Source organism: Tauraco erythrolophus, chromosome 2 (genome assembly GCF_009769465.1).
Source record: "Tauraco erythrolophus isolate bTauEry1 chromosome 2, bTauEry1.pri, whole genome shotgun sequence".
Taxonomy (NCBI): domain Eukaryota; kingdom Metazoa; phylum Chordata; class Aves; order Musophagiformes; family Musophagidae; genus Tauraco; species Tauraco erythrolophus.
In genome coordinates this window covers 73,354,288-73,381,001 of record NC_141466.1, presented here as the reverse complement: position 1 = coordinate 73,381,001, position 26,714 = coordinate 73,354,288, and the positions used below count along the sequence as shown (strand labels likewise).

The 26,714-nt window shown below is 36.8% G+C and overlaps 1 protein-coding gene across 1 annotated transcript in view; it reads left to right on the top strand.

Moving 5' to 3' along the window:
- SCAF8 (SR-related CTD associated factor 8) overlaps nucleotides 1-26,714 on the top strand; it is a 64,389-nt gene that overhangs the window by 18,049 nt on the left and 19,626 nt on the right. The window contains 8 exon segments of the mRNA XM_086631471.1: nucleotides 6,803-6,886; nucleotides 8,651-8,695; nucleotides 12,435-12,596; nucleotides 13,876-14,032; nucleotides 15,673-15,803; nucleotides 19,326-19,502; nucleotides 26,029-26,108; nucleotides 26,539-26,656. Of these exon segments, the coding sequence (XP_086487597.1) occupies nucleotides 6,803-6,886; nucleotides 8,651-8,695; nucleotides 12,435-12,596; nucleotides 13,876-14,032; nucleotides 15,673-15,803; nucleotides 19,326-19,502; nucleotides 26,029-26,108; nucleotides 26,539-26,656 (954 nt within the window).

The window sequence follows — 26,714 nt, the reverse complement described above, 5'->3', positions numbered from 1 at the left end:
AAAGGGTGGATGAACTACTTAAGGATATGGTTTAATGGGAGATTAGGGACAGTTGGACTGGATGATCTCTAAGGTCTTTTCCAACCTAGAAATCTATGAAATCTATGAAATCTATGAAATAGTCAGCTTCAAAGCCAGTATCCACTGCTTCATGTATACTCATGCTTCATTTGTCTGCAATTTTGTTACTCATTAGTCTCACTGATGTTCCTCTGCAGCTTTTGATAGTCTGACTTGTGTGTCCGATCCGGAATGTATCTGACAGCACAGGCACAGGCCCCAGCACAAGTGGGACTCTCTTGGGACTTCCCTGTACTATAAACAAAATGACTGTTTATTCAAATTGTTTGCTGACTATCTTTAAGGAGTAGTTGTTCAGGTTATTTGTCATGCAAGGGCCTGTTTAGGAGAGCTTAGTTTCTTTGGAGCCTTTCGTGAGAGATCTTTCCTAAATGTCTTTTGGTAGTCCTGGAGGACTATATCTTGGTGTGCTCATTGAGTCTTTCAGAGGACAATAGACTGAGATGTGGCTTTTCCTTACAACAGTTGCATGGAATTATCTTTGTGCCCACTAATTTTTTTCCTTCAAGTAATTTATACAGATTTTTATGGTACATTGAACCTAACTGATCCGTTGTTTCCCAGTTGTCCCCTTGAACCCTTTGTCCCCTTGTTGCTTTTCCAGTCTCTTAGAGCTACAAGACTGAGACTGTTTGAAGTGAGAATTCAAGAATCACAGCTACTAAATCTTTCATTCTTGAGTTCTATTCTAGCACTTCATTATTTTTCACATTGTGAGCTTTTTCTTTACCTTATAAACACACTTTCTATTACCAGAACTCTGCTATGGGATGCCTCCACAGTTTTTCCTCAGTGTGTAGATGTGAAGAGAGAAGGGGAGGGTTCTTTTCCTGTAGGATTTTATCTCCAATGAGTCCTTTATGTACTGATTATCCTGGAGGAGCAGTCTATTAGATCTGCTATTCCTTCTATCTTCTGAAAAGGACTGATTTTTATTCCTTTTCTTGTTTGTTTCTCAAACTTGATTGCTGTATTTTTTAACCATGTACGTTACCAGCTAGAGCTTATGGTCACTTCCCTGCCCTCCCCCCTTTGGATACCCCTTCTAATTTTCTGAAGTATATCGTTGACGTGGTTTAGGCTGAAACCAGGACAATCATTTTACTTCAGGTGGTTTCCCTAACTTTACTATTTAGCCATGTTGCCATTTTTTCCTAGTTTGCTTAAAAGCTTTATTTATGTGAGAGCAAGCAGTTACCTTCCACCAATGAGCATGTACACTTTATGAAAGCATGATCAGGAGATAATTATAACAGACTGTTTTCGCTAAGCATTTGTACAAAAGGGCAAATGAGACAGAATGTAAGCACAAGTTTTAAAAACAAAAATAATATGTATTTTTTAACTCTTCATTTTCATATTTTATAATCCTGAATAAATTGCGGTTATTTTGCTTTATCTAGATATGAAGAAGATCTGATTTCTTTAAATACCCACTGTCTTAACAATCATCTGTGCTAGATGAAAACCCAGAGTTTTCATTACTAGAGAGGCAAGCAAGTCTTGCTTCTCTAGCCAGCCTAGCAGTAGAGCAAATCAGTTTGATGGATGCACTATTCGAGGGATAAGGCTGGACGGCAGCATCCAAAGAGTTGCAGTTAATGGCTCAATGTCCAAGTGGAGATCAGTAACAAGTGGTGTGCCTCAGGGTTCCGTAATGGGACCAATACTGTCTAATATCTTTATTAATGACATAGGCTGTGGGATTGAATGCACCCTCAACAAATTTGCAGATGACACTAAGCTGAGTGGTGCAGTTGGTAAGGTTGAGGGAAGGGATGCCATCCAGAGGGACCCTGACAGGCTTGAGAAGGCATATGTGAACCGCATGAAGTTCAACAAGGCCAAGTGCAAGATCCTCTTTCACCTGAGCCAGCGTCAGTACAGACTGGGTGATGAATGGATTGAGAGCAGCCTTGTGGAGAAGAACTTGGGGATATTGGTAGATGAAAAAATCAGATATGAACCAGCAATGTGCACTTGCAGCCCAGAAAGCTGCTTGTGTCCTGAGCTGCATCTAAACAAGTGTGGCCAGCAGGTCAAAGGAGGTGATTCTCCCCCTCTACTCTGCTCTCATGAAACCCCACCTGGAGTACAGTGTCCAGTTCTGAGGTCCCCAGCACAAGAAAGACATGGACCTGTTGGAGTGGGTCCAGAGGAGGGCCACAAAGATGAGAGAGCTGGAGCAGCTCTCCTATGAAGACAGGCTGAGAGAGTTGGGGTTGTTTAGCCTGGAGAAGAGAAGGCTCCTGAGAGATCTTATTGAGTCCTTTCAGTACTTAAGGGAGCTTATAAGAAGGATGGCAAGAGACTTTTGACAAGGACTTGTAGTGATAGGACAAGGGGTAACGGTTTTAAACTAAAAGGCAGTAGGCTGAGGTTAGAAATAAGGCAGGAATTCTTTACAATGAGGATGTTGAGGCACTAGAGCAGGTTGCCCAGAGAAGTCGTGGATGCCCCATCCCTGGAAGTGTTCGAGGCCAGGTTGGATGAGGCTTTGAGCAACCTGAAGTAGTGAAAGATGTCTCTGCCCATGTCAGGAGGGGTTGGAACTAGGTGATCTTTAAAGATCCCTTCTGACTAAAACCATATTATGATTCTAAATGTAGAGGGATTCCTGCTTGACTATTAATAAATGTCATGTATGAATTTGCTGAATATAGAGCTAAGAACATGTGTGCTGTCAGTAGGTATTCAGGAAGATGTTTGTGCATATTAGGATATCTATATTCAGAAAAGTGGGAGTTTATTAGACCGTCTTTCATTTGATTTAAACTGTGCTGGGGATGTCTGTATTTTATGTAGTTGAATTATGTGTAATACTAAAAGATTGAGTTAAGATATTTTAAGAAATGTAATGTTTCTTAATTTTGTAAGGGAAACTTGAAAATTATTTTTTTCAAAAGCAAGTGTTGCATTAAATGTTGCAAAATTGCAGGTAGGTATTTCATACTGGGCCCTCACTTTGTCCTTTTTACAAATGCTGCTACTTCGAACTTCTGCCATGCACTGACCTAAATCCAGAATATTTTGCAATATAATTGCAAATTCAGAATATTTTTATATTTTTGATTTAATATTTTTGTAATTCAGAATATTTTGCAATGGCAGTTAGCATTAGTGAGAAGTACTAACAGTTGTTTTAAAAACGGATGTCTATTCTAATGGAAATCCTTTCAAACTGAGATACTTGCGCTTGGACAAACCAGGTTTTTTACTAGATGATCTTTAAGGTCCCTTCAAACCCAAACCATTTTATGATGCTATTATAAATCACCAGTTTTCCAAGTGAATATACTTTTCAAAATGAAATGTATTTATAGGAAATGAGAAGCTTCTTAAAAACAATTGAGGAAAAATGATTCAGAATTTATTGTTGTTTTTTTTTTTCTTGGCTTCTTCCAGGTACTTAATTTGGGATCTGTGTTTTCCTTTAAATGGCTATTAAAACCTGGAACAGGTGTATCCATTGTCCAAAAAGCCTGTCTCTACAGAATTATGTTCTTAATTTTGCTATTTCTTTTGGTTCCTTTTTTTTTTCTAGCTTGAATTATCTGACCTTAGACTTACTACTAAATCTGACTCTATGCTACCTGGAGTAAAGTAATAGGATGCTAGCAATAGCCCATGTTATCCTGTCAGTTTTCGGCGTATTCCGGATGTTTGGTACTAAGATACCTGACTGTACACAGCTGATGTTTCAGAATCCGTTGTGTGCAACAATTCCATGTTTCCCAGCACTGTGTTGTATCTTTCTTGGTGCTTTGAACCACCCGCGCTCCCCCCCCCCCGTTTATTTTTTTTTCCTGATCATTTCAAAGTTGACGGACTGGTCAGGTGCGGTCCAGCATATTGATGTGAGTCAGCGGTTCCGCCTCCTTTATAGCTGTGTACGTCATGGGTGAAGGAGCTACTGTTCCTGTCTCTTCTGGGACTGTTTTCGGATTGGCGAGGTGTCTTCTTCAATCTAGGCCAATTTCGTATTTGCTCACGTATCTGTGAACTGGTTTTACTAGTATTTTGGGCTTTGAGAGTGCTGACCAGGAATACCCAAAGTGACTCTGCTAAGGCACTGCCTGAATGTAAGCAAAATGTTTCTGGCACTGTAGTGGTCCCAGAAGTAGTTCAGCTGTAGTTGCACATCATCCAGCCAAGTCAGTAGCCAGGATGAGTGACCCACAGTCTGGTAAATCACCTGTGAGTAACTGCAAGTTGAGCCTTGAACTATGAGGGTAAAACAGAGAAGAAACTGATTGAAGACTCTAAATTTTCTGCCTCTTTTCTCCCTTTCTCCCATGGTGGTCAAGAGCGTTTATATATTTGAATTCTAGAAGTATATTGCTTTTTAATGTCTAAGAATCATCTGAGTTATACAGAATATTTTGCAACAGCAGTTACCATTAGCATTCGCTTTAGTGAGAAGCACTAACAATTGTTTTAAAAGTGTATGTTTAGCTGTGAGCTGGTCATAATTTCGCTGTTTTAATAGAAATCCTTTCAAGCTGAGAAACATACTTACACATTCAGCTCTGGAGTCCCCAGCACGAGAAGGACATGGAGCTGCTGGAGCGAGTCCAGAGGAGGTCCAAGAAGATGATCCAAGGGCTGGAGCACCTCTGCTAGGGAGACAGGCTGAGAGAGTTGGTGTTGTTCAGCCTGGAGAAGAGAAGGCTCCAGGGTGATCTTATAGCAGCCTTCCAGAGCCTAAAGGGGGCCTACAGGAAAGCTGGAGAGGGACTTTTTACAACGGCATGTATTGATAGGACAAGGGGCAATGGCTTTAAACTGAAAAAGGGCAGATTTAGGTTAGATATAAGAAAGAAATTTTTCATTCAGAGGGTGGTGAGGCAGTGGAACAGGTTGCCCAGAGAAGTTGTGGATGCCCCATCCCTGGAAGTGTTCAAGGCCAGGTTGGATGAGGCTTTGGGCAATCTGGTGTAGTGGAAGGTGTCCCCTGCCCATGGCAGGGGAGTTGGAACTAGATGATCTTTAAAGTCTCTTCCAACCCAAAACACTCTATGATTTTATGCTTGGACAAACCATTTTTTTTTCAGTTTGTCTTTGGACACCTATATAAAGTTTCAGTTAAAACTGTTTATGACAGGAAAGGATAGAAAAAAAAATCTCGTTTACAGGGAGAAGAAATTCTTGTCTCTTGGAAACTCAAATATAACTGTAGAATATCTACTTTTTAGCTTCAGAGCAGTTAAGTTATTATAAGCAACTTGGGCAGCATGATGTATCTTTGAGATCATTTAATCCTTTCCACTGTGTGATCCTGTTTACTGTTACTTTTTACTTCGTTAAGTGTAAACAATTCTGAATCGTGTTTTCTGAGCTAGCGGTTTGCCAAAAGTTGAATGAATCTTAGGAAGGTAAATATATTGTTAATATCCATATGGATATTAATCTAGTTCAATATATTGCGTTGCTCAGGGTATGTAGTAGGAGAGCAGAGGCGTCTTTTGTCTTTATTTCTGTTTCAATGACCATTTTATAGAAAAACTCTAGTTCTTCCTGTCTTTAGGAAGGAAATAAAAAATTGTCCATGGATGGTCAGTCCCATTATCAGGGCTCTTTTTGTGAGCTGATGTGCTTCTAAACATGTGCATTGTAAACAAAAATGCAACAGAAGTTAAGTCAAGAATATCCTTAAAGCTGGTTTGGCATTTTGTATCTGGTCTTTTTATGCATGAAAGCAGCAAATACTAGACAGTCCCTTGTCTGTTAACACCTGGGGTTGAAGGAGGAAAGAGCAGCATTTTGTCCAAAGCCATATATTGTGAATAATCAGGGGTTTTCACAGCAAGTAAATAGCCTTGGACGATGAGGTCCTGACTCAGTGTGAAGGAAGTTGTTGTTTCCAATTTCCACCTGTCAGTCAGCTATGAAGTTAGTTCATGTATAGTTCTCGCTATGTAGCAAATTTCTAATTAATATCTGTCATGCCGCATCGCTTCTGCTAGGAGATGTATGTACTAGTAAAAAGAATAGAGTTACTACTGTGTCCTGGGAGAAAACTGTTGCAGAACTCTGCTACCTGTGTACTGTGTCTGTTTTAGTGGTTAGGTATTAATGAAGTTACAAAGCTGTGTTTAAAATTGAGAACCCAGCTGGATTTTTGCTTAAGCATTTGTAACACTTCCAGTATATTATTTCTCTGAGTTAATGCAGTGAATGAAGGAAATCTGTACTTTTTCCAAATCTGCTGGTTTAGGTGGCAAAATTACTACATGCTCATTCTCACTGGGCTGAAGTTTTTTGTTTAATAGAAAATAAAAAGATTTGATTCAGCAGGCTTATGATGATGAATGAAGTATTTTGTTAAGCTTCTGTTATGTCTCCATAAGCGTAGTCAAGTATATTAACTTTTTTGCCCTAGAAAGAAAAACCTAATGAGAGCTACCATGTTTGCGTATCATATGTATTTCCTTTGTAACTTCACCTGCAGGTTTCTGCTGTATTTAGTGCTAGTAAAACTAGTACATAGTGGCCATTGCAAAGAAAAACTTCTTATCTTTTAAGCGTTTTGTATATTACATTGTATTTTATTGGGCCTTTTTATTTTTTCTTAAATAGGGATGTCTTCTCTGGTGTAATACATACTTAAAATCTGATGCAAATGGAGAGTGGCGTTTTCTTGTGGCAAAATAATGTATTTTAAAACTGCTTACAATGGCAGAATACATTTCTGATAACTGTTTTTTTCCTTTTTTGGCAGTTGTACTCGCTAAATGATTACAAGCCACCCATTTCTAAAGCTAAAATGACACAGATCACCAAGGCAGCAATCAAGGCTATAAAGGTAAGAAATTGGCTAACTTCTTGTGACTTCCTTTCCATTTCTCATCTGTGTCAAAATAACTGAATAACTTAAAGAACTTGCTTCACAACTTTCTACTTGCCTTGTTGTATACAATTTCCAAGTTATGATCAAATGTGATAGTGATGGGATTTCTAGGAGCGCAGCAAGTGGCTTAATTTGTTGTGTGATTTTCATTTGCTGGTGAGAAAGAATTATACCAGCTTGACTCTTCAGTCAAATCTGAAACACAGGGGTTTTTTCCTGAGTTTAAAAAGGAACACTGACATTGCCTGAGAACAGATGATTAAATATAAAACTACAATTCCCCTCCCCGCAAATGTAAGATGTGTGTGCCTTTGGTTCAATACAATTGTATAAGTTTTATTTCATTTTAATAAATTCCCGGCATACATTTTCATGGGGTGCTGTTCATAGGTTTTATTTTTTATGTTACTTGGATACAAACTGTTCTTAAGTTTTAGCATTAGTACACTAATAAAAGAATTTTCTTGCTACAAAGTAGGAATAATTGCCAAGCAGCAATGGAGCTGGAGTAAACAGCACTGAAAAATGGCAAAGGAAAGAAGTATGCCATCACTTTTGAGCATTAAAACAAACGGAAACTCAGTGAAAGCTGGAGAGGTGAAAAAGAGGATAGGATAAAAGCAAAAAAAGCCATGAAGTTATACTCTTGCTGTCTACATTCCTCTGCCGAGAATGCCAGTACATCTTCAGATAATGAAATCCACATTGATGTTTTGTGTAATGTGGAGAGAGAGCAGTTTGATGACAGAAGAGTGACATTCACTGGCATTCTTAAATAAGAAAAGTCTGTGTAAAATGAAGTCTGTGTTGCAGTATAATGAAAATGCTAAAAACTTGTGTTGAACATATGTAGTAAATGATAGGGTATGGTTCTATTAATTAAACAATCAAATGATACCGAAATGTTTTGTCTGTATTTAACTTAGAAATTCTGCTTCTACTCTTGTTGTTTCAATAACACCATTTAATTGTGTAGAGCAGTTATTGAGATGATATAGAGGCATGATGATGATATGCAAGATCTAAAAAAAAAAAAGCAGGCCGATTTTAAAGTATTCAGTAGAATCATAGAATCATAGAATGGTTAGGGTTGGAAGGGACCTCAAAGATCATCTAGTTCCAACCCCCCTGCCATGGGCAGAGAAATCCTCCACTACACCAGGTTGCCCAAAGCCTCATCCAGCCTGGCCTTGAACATCTCCAGGGATGGGGCATCCACAGCTTCTCTGGGCAACCTGTTCCAGTACCTTACCACCCTCAATGTAAAGAATTTCTTTCATTTCTTTCATTCAGTAGATGTTATAAAGTCTTCCTATACTCATATTTTTAGGTTATTAAAGTGAACACTTGGAAAATAAATGAAATACAGAGAAGTGGTATTTTTTAGTAACATTAGGCTAACATCTTTAGTCATGTACAGTGAAATAAACCTTATGTTTTTGAAGGAGAAATTATACTATTCTCTTAGTTCTCACTAAATAAACGCATATTATTCAAAAAATCCACTGTAAAAAACCTTCGGAAGGCAAGAAGTGAGATTAGCTTTTTATATGCCGTTAAATGTTTTAAGGAAGACAGCATACTCAGATGTAGGTATTGGATTGCTGGTTAATCAATCAAAGTTTCTAATTCTGGTTTTACTATCAATATTGCATGACTTGAACAAGTATATGCATCTTCCGATTTTCTCCTCTACTGAAATACTATTTTATTTTCCAGTTCTACAAGCACGTTGTACAGAGTGTTGAGAAATTCATTCAAAAGGTAAGTCAGTCACGGGTATTTTGTGTTAGCACTGAGGAAAATGTCCTCATTTTGGTTTACAGAGTATTGAAAATTATCGGGTTTTAGGTACACGCATGGATTAATATTTTTGTCACACCTTAGTTTATTTCAGTTTTTAGTCACATTCAGTTTCTGCTGGTAATCAGTAGCTGTTCATGACCCATAATGCAGAAAGACAAATACTTTGTCCTCATTTTGTAGTTATGATATACTTTGATCTGAATGACCGTGGATGCTGTCTTAGGACCAGTTCTGTGTGAATTCACTTACTGTTAAAAGAGACTGTCAGCATAGCCCGTGTGAACAGCTCACAGCAAATGACTTGACAGGGGTTTGGTGAGTGACAGGTGCTTTTGCTTTTCTGCCGGGTTTTCCCTTAGATTTTAAAGCTGAAGGGAAGATAACCATTGAGCCTAATGTTTTGTGTAGCAGGAGATGTAGCGTTTCAGTCAGTTATTCCTGCTAGTAATTTAAACCAAAAAATATTTATATGGCTAGACTGGAATTACTTTTTTGGGAAGATTAATTTAAACATTTCGAATAACAAAGAATTTTATTGTATTTTGTTTTCTTGCAACAGTTAATTATTCTTAGCTACAACTGCATTTACCTCTAGTTGGAAATGCATCGATTCCAATTTGAGTCTTTCCTTCTTGTCTGCATTGTACCTGACTGTTCAGTTGATCATTTTGGTACTGAATTTCTTCTCCTTTTGAAGATAGGAGTAAATAATGATCAAATTGCCTTTTTATTTTTACAAACAATCTAGACAAGTTAGTCTGTTAATGTTGCAATGTTGGATGCAATTTTTTTTTCCGTTAGCTGTTTTATGAAGCAGTCTAGATTGCTCTGTGTCAGTAACCCATCTTCCTCATTACTTTTTATTCCTTGAAGCCCAGTGTATGCTGCAGTGCCTTTTGGCAGTGATTGGACAGTGTAAACAGGGTTCAGCTTCAGCCTGGTGTTTTTAACTGTCTCAGAACAGTTCGTGAATGAATTATTTAGGTACTAGAACATCAGTCCTACGTGGAAAAGGTGTCATATGTATGTTTCATGGCAGTAGTAAAGACTAGTAGTATACTTTACTGTCACTGCTATTTTTTTGTCAAGTTGTTCTCTTTTGGGGCATTGCCTCTGGCTTCTTCCACCTCTAAAAAAAAGAGATCAATATCTTCTGATCCCTGTTTAATACTACAGGTGGACATAGGAAGATGAGAGCAAGTGTACGTCTCATCCATCTCTGCTCAGTAGCACATGGCAGTTTCATGTCCCAATATTAATCCAGAATTGCCCGAGTTCCAAATACTCTTCAAATACTCCAACTAAACTGCTTTTTAGTTGTAGTGGCTGTGATTGGCAATTCTGTATTCAGAAGCATGAGAGAAGATTTATCCTCTGAACGTGAGAGAGGCAGTTTGTCTGGAATTGGACTGGTTGTCCATGACCTGTCCACAAGCTTCTAAGACGATGGGTTATTTTCACATATTTGTGTTCAGTGTCCAGTGCTACTTGAAGAGGGAGTTCTGAACTGTTTGTTTACTGGTTAGACAAGGCAGATGTATGTTGTTATTGGCAACCTTGTTAATGATCGCTCTGGATTAGATGTTTCCCTTTGGTGGGCTTGACATGTATTTTTTTCAGTATTTCAGGAATGATTTAGTGAAATGTACAAGTTGTTAATAACATCAAATACTAAGTTCTTATTTTAGTGGAATTGGATATAAGCAGATGAAAGCTAGCCATTTGATATTTATGGACTGAAGTTGTATGTTTGGAAGATAATTGGATTATTTTTCTGGAAGCAGTCACTTCAAGTTAAAGCTCAAGACTAATGAATCTTCTGTTAAAATCTGCCATAGACTCGTCCAGAGTGATGTCAGTGCCATCTCAATTAGTTTACTATTGATTCTTTACTACTCCAGTACGTTCTTTCTTGAAAATTAATCTCATGAGGTTACTGAAACTTCAGGTGAAATAATTGCCTGTGGCATTCTTTGTTTCATGATGCTTAACTCACTGGTCTGTTGTTGTTTTGGTTAACTGTTTTATTCTCTGGCAAAACATCACTTCAGGGGTCAAATGATTACGTTTTACTTATGTAAGGATATTCCACTGAGAGAGCAAGACTTGAATAATTTCTTTGAGTAATCAAGTTATCTTATTGCTTAGTCTCACTCAGAAAATAAGTGAATATTTGTTGTGTAAAAGCTGTCTCATCTAAGATTAGGGATATGCAAGCTTACTGCCCCAGTTGTAATTCATCTGCTATATTTAATTTTTTACTTGCATTTTGTCGTGTTTTAATTTTTGTAATTTTTGTTATTATATTAATAATATTTTGCTTTCTGTATGTGCCATGTTTTTAAATACTCCACCTACCGTATTTGCTAAAGTTTTCTTACTAAATATCTATTGGTTTTACGAATTTGGATATTATGAAAGGTTGTATACCTGTCGGTTCTGTATGCAGAATACTCTTATTTTTGGTAGCAATTTAGCTAAAATTTCAGTAGCTACAATATGTTGAAGTGGTTTTCTGAAGACAGTATATTATATCCAATTAGATTTTAATTTCTGAAGTTTAATAATGCAGATTTATTCTTAAAAGGATGCCATACACATTCTTAAAAATAAAGAATACCATACTTAAATACACTGAGCCATGTTTGGAGCCTAAATAAATACTTTATCAAGGTTGCAAATGTTAGCAAATCAGCACTTTTCAAAACAGGAAGCTTGTATCTAGGCTGTGATGAAATTAATAGCCTGAAGAGTTTGTTTGGCACTGTATTAGAGATTATAAATCTGGCATGTTGCACAATATGTCTGTAGACTATCTGGACCAGAGAGGGAATAGGTGTACTTTCCCATGTTTTCCATAGTACCTGCTGTGATAAGTGCCTACAACCAATATTCATGAAGTGAATCCATGTCGTAGTATATTCTGATGATGACTTCATTATATTTTCTTACCACTTTTCATTTTGTCTTTAAAACTAGTTGCAATAGTCTGGCGCAATTACTTTGCAATTAAAAGACAAAAATTTTAACTTTAGTTTTGAAGTAAGTAAAATTACAAAATAATGAGTATTGTAGTTAGCAGACATGCTTTATAAATACCATGCTGTTTGTAAATTGTGCAAGTTTTCCAAAGTTCTAAAATAAGTATCACTGGTATATTATCAACCAATCAGATGTCCATGTAAATATGTTTTTGTTCTGGCAGGGGAGAAAATACCGCACACTAATTACAACAATGTAAAACAAAGTAAACAATGTTAACTATAATGTTGACTTCAATTATAAAGAAGGACAAAAATATTTTGAATTATACTTACAACTAGTCCCAATGTACCACTAAGAATTTGGTCATGGTTTATGCTATTCTCTTAAAATAGATATGTTCATTTAAAAAGGATATATGGTTCATGTGCTAATTTTTAATAGCTAGATTCTAAAAAGTTAATTTTTTCAGTGGTAGGAAATTGATTTAAAACCATTTGCATATTTGCAGAATACATATAGATGTGATAATTTGAAAGTTAATGGTTATCTATTTTTGAGAGTTTCATTTTTCAGAATAATTTATTAAATAGAGAACATTTTAGTAATACTTCGACCTATTTAAAAGTTAGAGCTGACTATTAATATTTACTCTGCCATTGATGTTTTTTGTAATGTTTCACATATGTATGTTTTAAATGATCATTTTTTGTAGTGCAAACCGGAATACAAGGTACCTGGTCTGTATGTCATTGACTCCATTGTGAGACAGTCCCGGCATCAGTTTGGACAAGAGAAGGATGTGTTTGCTCCAAGATTCAGCAATAACATCATCAGCACTTTCCAGAACTTGTACCGTTGTCCTGGGGATGACAAGGTAAACTGCTTACAGATTTTTCTAATTAATCTTCCGTATGTTATCTATAAAGAATAAATCTTTTGATCTCACGTTCTGCATGCTGGAGTGGACCTAATTATAGACTTAAACATTTATATGTGTTTATTTAATTTTGCTTGCCTGAGTGTAGGGATGGGGAAAGACACATCCAATTAGATTAATTAGATTTTTGGAAAGGTTTTCAGGAGGACTGGATGGATTTGAGTTATTGTGTTTTGATGGGAAGAAAATTAAGTAGGCGTGTGGTAGCACAGGAGGTTGTAGTCATTCTTTTATTGTCGTCTTCTCCTTTTCAGTCAGAAAATGAGCGAGCAGGTTTCGTATAGTGTCAAGGAATAAATATCTATCTTGGTATCAGTATCTTCAGTACAATCTAGTGTGTTTTGGATGGAAGGAGCAGTAGAGAAACAGCAAATTATCTTAAAAGTTTATCTTTCCCTAGATACTGGATCAACCAACAGCTGAATAAGGCCTAACTTCAATAGTTTGACCCAATAGTTCAGCTGTTCCCTTGGATCACAGTAGTCAAGATCACTACCAAATTATCTTCATAACAGATCGGCTGGAATAGCAGGGAATGCATGCAGTTTAACTCCCTTCATATTTGTCACTTATCTTAGAATAGCTAGAGTTTCTTCCTACTGAATTGAAAAATTACAAAAAGATGGGAAATGCTAAGGGCTTTTTCTCCACATAAATTTGTGTGATAGAGTCATTAAGTGAAGTAATAACTAAGGCAGGACACTGCAGGAGGGGAAAGACAGGTTATTCTTTGAATAGTCACATGCATTCCCACAGCTGTATTTTTCAACCAAAGATCTGAAAACCCAAGGCATCCATGGAAGGTGATTAAGGCAAGTTCTGCCATTGTGTGTTCTGTAGTTGTCTTAGGATTCCTGCTGGTTTAGAGCAGTTAGGACCTCAGCAGGAAAATATGTCAGGGTGTGCAAATTTTAAATGGTGGGAAAAACTCTGCTATGGATGGATGTCTTCTCTTCTGCAACTGAGTTCAGAGGTGTTGCTGAACAGGTTATTTACCAGTTTGATTTTAGGTTATCTGCATGATCAACTTGTGCTGCTTCCATTCCACAGTATTTTACCTATAAATAGGCATAATAGTTAACTTATATTTTTCTTCTTTTAATTTTATTCCTTAAGCAGTATTAGTTTGTTTTGGTAATCATTTAGCTTACTACTCTGGGAAATATGCTAACACAGAAATAGACTCAGGTCTTTTGTTATTCTTTCTTCATTTTAGAGTAAAATTGTTAGAGTGCTAAATTTATGGCAGAAGAATAATGTGTTCAAGAGTGAAATTATTCAGCCTCTCTTGGATATGGCAGCAGGAATTCCTCCTCCAGTTGTGACTCCTGTCTTGCCCAGCACTACAGCCGCTATGAGCAACAATACACCAGGTAAGCAAAAACAGGTTAAAAATTGTATTTTGAATCAAAACACTTGTGTCAGCTTTGGTATGGTGGCTGTTAATATGCTGAAAAATCTGACTGGTTTCCTTTCAATGAATCAAATGAATGCTAGAAAGAAATAGCCAGCATCTAGATGAGGGAAATAGCAAAAACAAGAGGCAGCCTATTGTGTTTGGTTTCCAACTGTGTATTATAAATATATTCAGATTGAGTGACAGTGCAGTAAGACCTAGTTTTGCACTCAAAAGGTCAAAACAGTAGATCACTGACAGATTTAAAAACCCAACACAGCAATTAATACAGTCTTTGTCAATCAGAGGTGCCACAGTTGAGAGAAACTAAAGAGAATGAATACATCAGTATCTTTTTGCTGTCTGTAGGATTGAGCTTGCTGGATAATGCCAGACAGCGCTCCTTTACTTTTGTTGACCAACAGACAATGATTTCCAGGGGAAAAAAACACATCGACAATATAAGCTGCAGCCAGTGACATACTTCCCTCTCCCCCGAATCCGAAGTAATCAAATCCTGCAGAAATCATGCTGGTGAATAATGTGGGGAAAAAAAACTGCTCATGGAGTGTGTCCCAACTTACATTATTATGCATGCGGACTTGATCTTGTGCTCTAAGCATCTTCCTTACTTATGTAGGTATAGATGGCGGGGAAATGGCTTTTCAACTTTTTTCTCACTGTGGTGATTTTTTCATTCAAGGTTGGGATGTATGGGAAATTTTACATATAGAAATTGGGTTTTGGCACATAAGGACCAACTTTTGCTGATCCCATGCTGAAAAGCAGTGAGGTGGACAAATCCACCTTATTTTTCATTGGTATCTGTAAATATGTAAAAGTTCCAGCTGTTGGATTGGATTTACTGCATTTTCTAGCTCAATATTTTTTATTTTCATTAGTTTGATTACTTTAAATTTTTGAAATCGTAGCTTTATTCTAATGCTTTTTAAAATTCTGATGCAAATTGTCTTTTAAAACAGTAATCTAGTAATTTACATTTAGTATTCATCAGCATGTCTCTACTTCTGAGCTAAAAGTGGGAGTATTTGAAGGGATGGAGGATTCTTCTGGATTATGGCATGAAACTAATTTTCAGATTGACGATTTAATCTCAGTGTTCCTCTTGAGAAAATGATAAAACGAGCAACCCTCATGAACCCAGCTGCTGCAGGTTGAAATTTTTAGTAGAATCCTTAAGGTTCGTCCTGGAGATAAAGTGCAAGTCCATTAAGTTCTGGACTAACAGACATTTCTGAGTAGATTGCAAAAAATTATCATTTGATATATATAGTTTCCACTAAATGGTTTGGATTACTGTGTGAAACCTATTTATTTAGCACTTGTCAGTGTTTTTGTTAGTAGCCCCCATAGATCAATAGCGGACACAGCTGTGAGCTACACTTGGAACAAAGTATCCTGCTACTTGAGGAATGTCGATGTGAATCTGTGTTATTTCTATGTGATCTATGTGCATGTCAGAAAAATTATTTCAATTGATGTTAATATAGTGCTTTCTCAGTATTTAATAACAACAGGATTTTTTTTCCTTCTCTAACACTATTTCTAAGTCTGTATGTTAAAATATTTTGGCATATTGGATTTTCTCTTTTTTAGGAACACCTGTGACTCCAGTTACTCCAGCCAATGTGGCCCAAAGTTTACCTGATCCTTGGGTATCTCAGATTGCTAACACAGATACCCTTGCTGCTGTTGCACAGATTTTACAGAGTCCTCAAGGCCAACAGGTAAATGTTTTGTAGACAGTCGATACTTTGTGTTTTAGGTACACTTAAGGAATACTGCTTTTATGAGTATCTCTTAGTTTTAGTGTCCAGTATCCATGTTAACTATCTCATAAGGTTGTTCATCATAAGTAAGTTCCAGGTAAACTAAAACTTCTGTTACCTTTTGTAACCAACCCTGTTTGTTCCTTCGAAGTATCACAGAATGTGACTTTAGATAAGATGGTCTGTAATATCATAGAATCATAGAATGGTTAGAGTTGGAAGGGACCTCAAAGATCATCTAGTTCCAACCTGCCTGCCATGGGGCAATATATATTTTTCTGTGTAGTATTGCAGATGACTAAATCAAGAGCAGCATTAAGGTTTCATGGGTACAGGTATAAAGTAGAATGCCAGTTTAAGCGTATTTCTCTGCTGGATGCCCCAAGAAGCTAAATATTATACAGAATTCTATAGTGGGAATGTACTCATTCTGGAAGTGCGTTATGTGTCGATTCTTTTCTTTATCTTTCCATCAGCTAAATATAGTTTTTATTTGGCAGCATTCAAAAATAAGGTCATAGAAGTGACTGTGTTCCTCAGTTTCTAAATGCTCAACTCTAAAAAAGTGGCTTAGTGTGCAGCATGCATTGGACTGCTTGTCCTTTTAACCCACAGCCACAGTAGCTGGACACACACAATTGGCTTTCAGTGAAAACAGATTATCGTTTTTCAGTTTATTCTATAACTCCGGCACCAGCATAACTTTGGCATTATGATTTCTATTTGGACCGAGGAATAGAGTGTTTTACCTGCTGCGGTACTAAACAAAAATCCCGTGCATGTGAATGAGAAGCAGTCACCAGTGAACAGTTACGAAGCTCTGATGCTGACAATAACAACAACTTTACTAGTGAGATTGTTTTACAGCGTTCGGCTAAGCAGAGTCATCTGTAATTATTCATAAGTCAAGCGGAGGGAGAGTTTTCATCTGAGTACGTTGAAAGAAATCAGTGGGTCATTGTAAAGCAGAGCAAAATGAGCTTGTGGCCTACTTTGTGAAATGTAGAGGAAAGTTAGTGGAGATAGCTCTTATACGAGGAAGGCACATGAAGTGAGAATGGGAAATGTGTGTAAAGTCAGTAAGGTCATTTTAAAGATTATTACCTAGAGAGTATTCTGAAAAAAAAATAATGAAGCAAAAGAAAAAGATTACAAAGATGGGAAGGGAATTAGAGTTTAAAGATAGCAGATTACAAAGAAATAACATTTGGGTATTTAGCTCAAAATGGTAAAATAAGGAAGAGAATGAATTTTGAGAGAGGGAAAAGATAAGCAGAATTGTGGAGACGAACTGGGTATACAATAAATATGTACCTGCAGATCTCTAGGACTGGTAGATGAACTGCAACATTTGCTTCCATCTTGCCCACCTCTTTTCTTCCTGTTCCCCAAGCCACTCCAGTCACTGTGCTTCCCTGTCTTCTAGCTCCAAAATCCTTGATTTCATCTTAAGATTGTTTTTTATGGATGAGAATGCATGCAGGTAAATTGAGAGTCTGGACATAGGAGAGGGCAGAGTAAGAATGAAGTGACCAACAAGAATGTGAAAACAACTAGAACGGTGACCACCCAGGATTTTCCCACTATAGGGCTTCCATTTCTGCTTCTTCAGATTGATTCCTTCCTACTCAGAGCAATGCACATGGTGGACCAGCCATATTTGCTCATGTTTTGTGGATCGACCAAGAAGGGAGAGGGGAGCTCTTCAGCTTTGCCTATTGCAGTAGTCGCTGAAAGCTCTTGGTGGGGTAGAACAATACTTGAAGCATTTTCAGAGGCTCTGCTGTATAAGGAGTCTGTGTAATTGTTTTTAAAGAATAGGAAGAGTTGTTTCACGATATCAGAAGGTGTTTTACGATATCAGAAGGTAACTCTAAAACAATCTTGGAAAAGTAGCATACGTTTTTGCTGCATTGTGGAAAAGAAGATCAATCTAATCAGCTTATGCAGAGTTTCTAGTGAGCCCTAGTCAGAAGAAAGGGATTGAACCTTGTAAGAGTTCAGTAGTGAGCCCCACGAGGAGATGAAATGTGAACGTAGGGGCAATCAGGGACTTATGTCAGGATAGTTTGAACTATCTGGATTTGCTCAACCGTTTTTCCAGAAATACCCAAAGGTAAGGCTCCAGGGGTTTACCTCAGGGAAGGTCAAGGGACTGCTTCCTCTAATTCCGTGGTAGTTTAGGAGGGCTTCTTTCCATAGGGATTTGTGTTAAGGTAAATCTGTGTGATTTTATGGGAGCATCTCTATTCAACAGATGAGTAGATTTGCCCATGAAAAAGCCTTTTATTTCCTCATTGGGACAGCTCCTTAAAAAAAATTATATACAAATAGGAAGTAGGAGTAACAAAATCAAGATAAACCAGGCAATTGAATTGTACATTTGTTCTAAAAAAAACGTGGAAGAAATTCTATTTTTCTTGATTTTCCTCCTCTAGATTTGAAGGAAGAGACTCTTAGGGTATGCTGATATACTCTGATGAAATGTCTTATGTCCATTCACTACACTTTTGAAAGTTCCTTGTCTGATAATATTCCAGTATCATCCTAGACCTCTCTTATGTTGTGAATGGAGTTGTTTAAACAAACAAAAAAACATCCCAACCAGCATACCACTCTCCAAAACTATTTTTAAATAATATCTGAAACACCCAATGCTATTTTTAAATAATATTTTTGTAACATCTCCCTTTTGACATTATGTACTTCGTTTTTATTGTAACATACTTTGTTGTTACTGTACGTCTGCTACCCCAGAGCTGCTGTTTCTGGTTCAACATTGCATTTAGGCAATTTTTATCATAAGATAGTACTATACAGAGCCCAGAGTCTGTGCCATTGCAGGAAGCCAGGTTATATTTGCAGTTCCTGTTTAATTTGCTTTTTATGTTTTGTTAACATAGCAAGAGAATTGCGTTCTATCACTGCAAACCTGAGTTTCAGCATGAGATTTTCCTTGTGACTAATGCAGAGACACTAGTGCAAGCGCTTCATATAGACGTGTTGCATCAGTTGAAGTAGAGCTTGCAACAGTGCAGTTATTTTTCTCTACACAAATGTTACAGCGTATAGATTTTCCTAATATAGGTGGGCCCTTAGGAAGCTGGAGTAGGCTAACAGATTTTTTTCAGGTCAGAAGGAATCAAACTGGAGAAACAGAAGAGAGGGAACCCTAGAAAGCAGGAAATCCTGAGTGGTGACTGGTCATCATGCAACCTGTCAGAGCAAGTTAGGAGGAAGAAACATCTGCATGTCTTTATCAGCCACAGAAAACAAATTAGCCAGTAAGTGGGAACAAAATTTGCCATAAATGAAAACAAATTAAGATTAAATAATAGCCATAGGTTAGATGATACTGCATTCCTGAGGTGTTGGGGTTTTTTTCCCTAATTGGAAGGGGAAAAGGCTAGTTTGGTTTTTGGTTTTTGCTTTTAAAAGAAATTTTCTTATTTAATGCATTTGTTATCTTTTCTCTTTTAGCTTCAGCAGTTGATACAGACACTGCAGATACAGCAGCAGAAACCACAGCCTTCACTACTTCAAGCCCTGGACGCTGGTCTTGTTGTTCAGTTACAGGCCCTCACAGCACAACTTACAGCTGCAGCTGCTGCTGCAAACACACTTAATCCACTGGAACAGAGTGTCTCTTTTAATAAGGTAGAAGTAGAATAATATAAGTTTGAAGAAATATTTATTGTTAAAATATATATAAGTGAAAGAGTCTTCTTTTGGACTTTATGGTTTGACTTCAGAGATTTTAAAAATATATGAATATACTAAAAAGTGCTCTATCTTGAAAATTAAAAAAAATCTAGAGAGAGTTGTATAAATGAAACATTAATTTTCTAGAGTTTAGGGCTAAATGGAATTTCATAGGATACCTCGAGTGGGAAGGGACCCAAAAGGGTCATCAAGTATGAAGATGGATATGATTTAGCAAAGTTAAGCCATTATTATACGTTTTTCTTCACCCTTTGTAACATAGCAGTGAGAATTAAGCATGTCTTGTATTTCCCCTTCCTGTGTTTATGATCTGAGGTAGGAAATGATTTCTTAAAAGGTAATGAAAGGGAAACATGCAGAAATCTATATACTGTTCTCACAGAAGAGTAAAACGTGATTAGACTTTTAATTTTCTTACATGATAATGCCAAGAAAACGTCTTATCTTACCCACAAAGTGATAGTAAATGAAGAAACAAGTTTATGACTGTAGTTAAAACTAGTCATGTAACACTTTTTAAAGGATGTCAAAATGGGAAAAAAAAAAAACAAAACAAAAACAACCGTATAGGTAAAGAAACTTTGTGTCTGTTGCAACATATGTGCCTATCTTAAAAAAAAAATTAAAAATATGGAATGCAGGAATTTAAGAAGACTAGTATAGTTGAATCCCAGGTAGCAATAACCATGCTGGCAACTATAGTAGTAGTAATAGTGTATCAGTAAAATAAAAAAGAAAGAACCTCTACTCAAAAATTAATAAATAAATAAAATTTTATTTTAATATCTTTGAGAGAAACAGCCTGTGAGTAGATAATGTCTGTAGGATTGTCCTGGAGTGAAAAAATAATCAGAATAAGGAAGTCAGAGAGGCAAAAAACTTTTTTTTCCTAACCCAGTAATCTCTTTTTCAGGCGATCAGCTGTTCAGAACATGACGAGTTTTGAGTTTAATGTTTTAGGAAAATTTATCTTAAATTTCTAGAATTTGTTTAGCTAAACTCAAATCTCTGAAATAAAGAGTTGTCATTACTAGTGAAAGTAATGCTGCTGTAAAAATCAGGCAGGAGAGAAATGGCCTGTACTCGTGTTGTATCCCAGGTGTAACCATCAACATGAGTAGGGTATAATCACAAGGAACGAATGCATCATTTAGTAGGGACTGCCTTAATATTTAGATACAAAAAGTAATTAAGATTATGACACTGTGTTGTGGTTTATTCCACAGACTTCAATTCCAGCATCTATATGGATAGGTGTATTCATAGGTGTGGCTGTCTTGAATGTTGGAAAACATAACTGGAGCAAATTGAAGGAATTGGCATTTGGCTAAGATGTTTTATGCCTTGAGTGAGTTCAGGCTGAAGCTCTTTAGTTAGTTTATGCCAGTAATAGTATGCAGGAGTCTTGTCACAGAAGTTATCACAAGAATGTACATTACTGATTTCTGAGACTTTGAAGGTAAGTGTTATTATGCAAGGTATTCTTGTGGCAGTGTGATAATTTATAAGCTTTCAGTAGGGATATAATGTTGATTTGTTCTTGTAAGCTATGGAAGAGTTGCGTTTATAGTAGGTGATCTGTGCTGCAGTTCTGTGTTATGCAAATAGTTTTAGATTATAATGTGCCTCAGATTCCTTGTTCAGTGTTGTGTAGCGTTTCTGTGGGTGAACTGATAGTGTATCTTGTTAATCCATTGAGGCTTTTACTCAAAGGTTATTTAGGCTGCTTTGCATAAATACCAGGTCATTGTAGAATTTTCTCTTTTTTTTAAAAAAAAAAAAAAAGTAATATTGACACTACCATACCTATTTTCACCTTTTTTTGAGATTTGAGGATTTCTGAATCTAGGTATTACAGAAGAGTACGTATTAATATATCTGTATTAATGGGCAATCTTATTTTTGCAATGATAAGTTTTGGAGATAATAATCTCCCTTGGTTTTTTTTAATTGTTTCTCAGCACTAATATAATCTGCCACCTGAATCCCACTTCTCAATCACTGAAGACAATGAGTCATAATGATATAATTCTATTTAATAGGCTCTTTGCTTCCATTTTATTATATAATTGATTGTATATTTTTTTACTAAACATGGCAGCCTTAATAAAGAAAGTGTTAAAAAGACAATATTTACTTTGATAGGAAACATCTACATCAGTGTTTTAGTTTGAATCAGGAGCATGCTTTTGAGGTGAAACTTTTGATTGTTTACAGGTAACACACATCGTTTCACATTGCAGAGCAATCTTGAATGCATAAAGTAGATTCATTTGGATTAAGCTGAAGCAAAAAAAACAAGATGCAACTGCTAATGAGCCCTCAGTTGACAGGGCCAGATTAGAGCTGCTTCAAATAACTAGTAACAATTCCAAATAGCATGCCCAAATAAAAGAAAATAAAAACTATAAACCAGATTTTTTCAAGAGGAAAAGTTTTGGCAGTGCTTTGCTTCCTGACAGCAAATCTGGATCTTTGCTAGTGATCTTCCAGGATGCTCTGAAGTTCTAGAGTTTTTGTACAAATTTTAGAGAGGTTGCAATAGTTTTATGTTTAACAAAAAATGCCTCAGTTTCAGGTGACGATACTATTAGAGATACAAGTACCAAAACCCAAGATGTCAGAACAGTACAATGAACAGCAACACTGGGCTAAACAGCCTTTGTTTGAGTGCCAGACATACAGTTGCTCAATCTCTGGGGTTCTAGTCTTTATAAGAAAATAAGTTGTTAACAAGTGTACTTGTAACAACAGAGCATGAGCCAGCGGAGTGCCCTGGCAGCAAAGAGAGCCAACAGCATCCTGGGCTGTGCGAACAGGAGTACAACCAGGTGAATGATGGAGATGATCATCCCATCTAGACATCTCATCTACTCTAGACTGCGTCTAGAGTATCACATCTAGTTTTGCCTGCCCCGCCCCTGTACAGGAAAGACACTGACAAACTGGTGTGAATTTAGTGGAGGACCACCAAAATGGTCAGGGCTGGAGCACTTACCTTCTGAGGGACTGGAGCAGGTTCAGACTGAGGCAGAGGCAGCTTTGGCAGAGATGTAACAGCAGCGCCCTCGGCACCTGCGGGAAGATCAGCAAGAAGATGAAGCCAGGCTCTTCACTGCATGGCATAGTGGCAGGATTATGGACAACAGACAGAAATTGAAACATGAAAGATTTGGAATTGGGTATAAGGAAAACCCTTTTTCCCATGAGGACAGTCAAACTCTGGTAAGGGTTGCTTGGAAATACTATGCTGTCTCAGTTGTTGAAAACTAAGATGTTTCTAAGACTCAAGTGGATAAAGCCCTGAGTAACCTACTCTGAGCTCACAGCTAAGCTTGCTGTGAGCAGAAAGTTGGACTGAGATCTGCTGAGGTACCTTTCAACCTGAACAGTCCTGTGATCCTAAGGTTCATGAAGAATGGGGCAGAAGAGATACTGTCATCCAGTGGAAATTGATGAAGTATTCTTACCTGAGGTACAGTGACCAGTCCTGAAAGTCTTAAAAAATCTGCAGCAGCAAAATTAGAGAATCTGGCAACTCCTGAAAGCAATAACTAGAAATATTGACTAGTTTCTGTAGAAGATACTGAACAGACTGCTGATGGAGTTTAGAGAATGGAGGATGGGGCCATGAGGTGGATATAGAAACGCTTACATGGTTGAAGGCCGTGTCCAAAAGGCAAATGTTCTGAGTTGGCAGACAAAAAAAAAAAAAAGGCAGCTTTCGTGATATGTAAACAGTAAGCATCGTGATCCAAAGATCACTGTGCAGCTTAGTTCTCATTCCATGATACAACGGTGGTGAACTGGATAACAAATAGAAACAGTGCAGGGAAATATTTCTTATGAATACATAAGTATCCATATTTTATAAAAAAATCCCTTTTTCAATAAATTCGTCTGTTCTTACAATCCTTTGTTTTCAAGCTCTTCAGTCTCCATAGTATCTTGTGGTAATAAGTTGCACAGATTAATGTGCATTACATGAAAAATTTCTTTCTTTTGTGAACATCAAATATCCTTGTTTTCTGATCTTACTACATGGCCATATCCTTGTGTTATCGTAAAGAAAGATTTTTGATCAACGTTTCCTATACATTTGTGCCCCATTCCTGTTATTTTAATTTATGAAGAGAATATCCTGATCCTTTAGAAGAATTTTGCTTCCTTTGGAGTAAAAGATTTTTTTAATGTATTTAATGTATTCCATTGCTTTTTCTTAACATATTCTCTTCTGTAGCATTCATGGAAAGTTTTATACTTCTATATGCGTGTGTGTGGTGCGTTTACCTAAGTATCCTAATACTTAATTTGTTTTTATTTCTATTGCTTTATTGTAGAGAGTATTCTGTTACAATTTATTTAAAAATCAAGATTTTTCAGTTCAGATTTTTCTCTTTAATGTCTACTATGTTATTTAAAATAAATCCAAACAAAGATCATGCTGCACATTTGCCTATCTTGGCTGGAAGTTCTTTGGTTTTCTTCGACCCCAATTTAACTAAGTGATTTTTTTGCATATCATAAATTCTTGACTACTTACCATTTGTTCCTTTTCTCAGATTGTTAAATAGTCTGTATTCTGTTATATTCCTTTCTGCTTTGTCATGATGGAAGATACATGGCGACTAAACTGGTCAAGGGGCTGGAAAATAAAACTTATGAGGAGCGGCTGAGGGAGTTGGGGCTGTTTAGCCTGGAGAAGAGGAGGCTGAGGGGAGACCTGATTACAGCCTACAAATACTTGAGAAAAGATGGTGGGGAGGTAGGGGAAGGGCTCTTTACATTAGTGTTGGGTGATAGAACAAGAGGAAATGGGCATAAGCTTAGTCAGGGGAGATTCAGGTTGGATGTTAGGAAGTATTTCTTGTCTGAAAGGGTTGTCAGCCACTGGAATAGGCTGCCCAGGGAGGTGGTTGAGTCCCCATCCCTGGATGTGTTTAAGAATAGGGTGGATGATCTACTGGAGGATATGGTTTAATGGGGATTAGGGATGGTTGGAGTCGATGATCTCTAAGGTCTTTTCCAACCTAGAAATCTATGAATCTATGAATAATATCTTAGAGATGAGACTGGTAGTTTTTCTAAAATGCATGTTTTTGTCAGTGGGCCAGCGTTTTGCAGATCCTTTACTTGAAAATATTCTAACAATATGAAAGAAACCCCAAACTTTTAGTCACTTTGCTTTAAATGGATTAGATATATATATAATGAATGTTACTCTGGATTTTAGCATCCCATCTCTCATAGGCTTGATGGTCTGTGTTTCTGCTGTGTTTTCTCAGGGATATATTCAGTCCGCCTTCCTTATATATTAGGTTATTTCACTGGGAAAATCGTTCTAAAAGTTCTTGATTGATCCATCTTTTAGTTAACTTACGCTTTGTTCTTCTTGTTGGGCTCCAGTAATTGAGAGTAAGTGGAGCATCCTGAGAAAGGAAACAGGCTACTAAATCTTCATGACTTGTTACTGGAGACATTTTTGCCTTGGTATTTCAAAATGACTGCTGTATGTTCTCATCCTCTTGGGTGTTTTTGTTCTGAGACCAGGGTTTGAGAAGAAGTTGTGGTGGTTTGTAGTACAGCATTAACTCTACTTTTCAGAAAACTTCCACAGTATAAAGATTCATGGACATGGGTTTGATAGCACTGCTGTATCGATAGCTGGTTATGGAAAGAAGACAATCTCAGTGACAAATAATGTTTGTTGTATTTCTTCGTGCCACTGAAGTGCTTCTAGGCCATTTAAAAATTAATAAACAGAACAAACTTTTTTAGTTCAGCAGAACTACGGTGTAGACATCTTTACAGATAAAACAGGAAGTTTATCCAAGTTTTTCTTTTTCCCTGTCAGATACCTTGATTTTTATCCCTCTTATTCCTCTTACACGGTAACTGCTTGCTTTGATTTTTTGCAGACTATGAGGGAAGTTGTTTTCATTTTTCGCAGGCTGAGATAAGTTATTTTCAAGGAGCAGTATATTTGAAGGAATTCAGATTGTCTAAATGGCACGTGTGTGTGAAAAATACCGTAATTCTTTGCGAAGTAATCAAGCTTGTAGGTCTTCTCTTGATATAAGCAGAGCAGTTTGCTGATTGCTAAAGGATTGAATGATTGACTTCTTTGTAGTAATTTCTTCTAATTAAAGATGCCATTACATAAAATTAATCTTTATTTAAGCCTTGGTCCAAACTAGTTGTTATTTACTATGGAAAGAACATGTGATTGTACTTGTAATAGCATCCAGAGCTCAAGAAAGCCATGGACAAAATTTGGTATTTGACTTATTCAAGAGTTATGTAGCAATGGCAGTATAACATTTAATTTTCTATTCAGGTTATTTGCTGATTTTTATTTTTTTTTAAGTTGAGAAGTAAGAGTGTTTTTCTTTTGAAAAGTATATATACATAAAGGGATGTACAAGGACTACTGAGTAATGCTTATTTTGCTTTCTCCTAGAAGCTGATGGACAGGTTTGACTTTGGGGAAGAAACTGAACAAAATGAAGAGCCTAAAAAGGAAACACCCACTTCCCAACTGTAAGATCAAGCTATGTTTCTTATGGAAAATGCTAAAATTTGTCTGATACTAGTTGAACATTAGGATTAAATAGTAAGGAAAATGTTGTTTCTTTCAGAGCATAAGTATAACTAAAACGGTAGGAAGAGAAAAGACAATTTACTAAATTAATGAAGCATACACATTTTTAAAATATTTAATATAAGTCTGTGTCAGAAGTTTTTTTGACTTCATCTTAAAGTTACACCATTTTTTGCTTTGTTAGTTATATTCATAGCATTAATGTCATAATGATGGTAACAGAAGGTGGAACTAGCTGCACTGTCTTCATTATTTTACATTTTTAGTTAAATTTGAAAATCACTTGTGAAGACCTGTTTACCAACTGTTAAACCAAGATAAAAACTGTTGTGGGTTTTTTTTTGTTTAATCTAAATTATTTACTTTTAGGCCTTTAGTACCAGAATCTGTGAACAACTCACTTTTTCACCAACTAGCTGAACAGCTACAGCAACAAAATTTAGAACATCTCAGGCAACAGCTTCTCGAGCAACAGCAGCCTCAAAAGGTGAGAACTCCATCTGGTGGTTGTCGTAATAATCATGTTCTTCACTGATAAAAAGTTC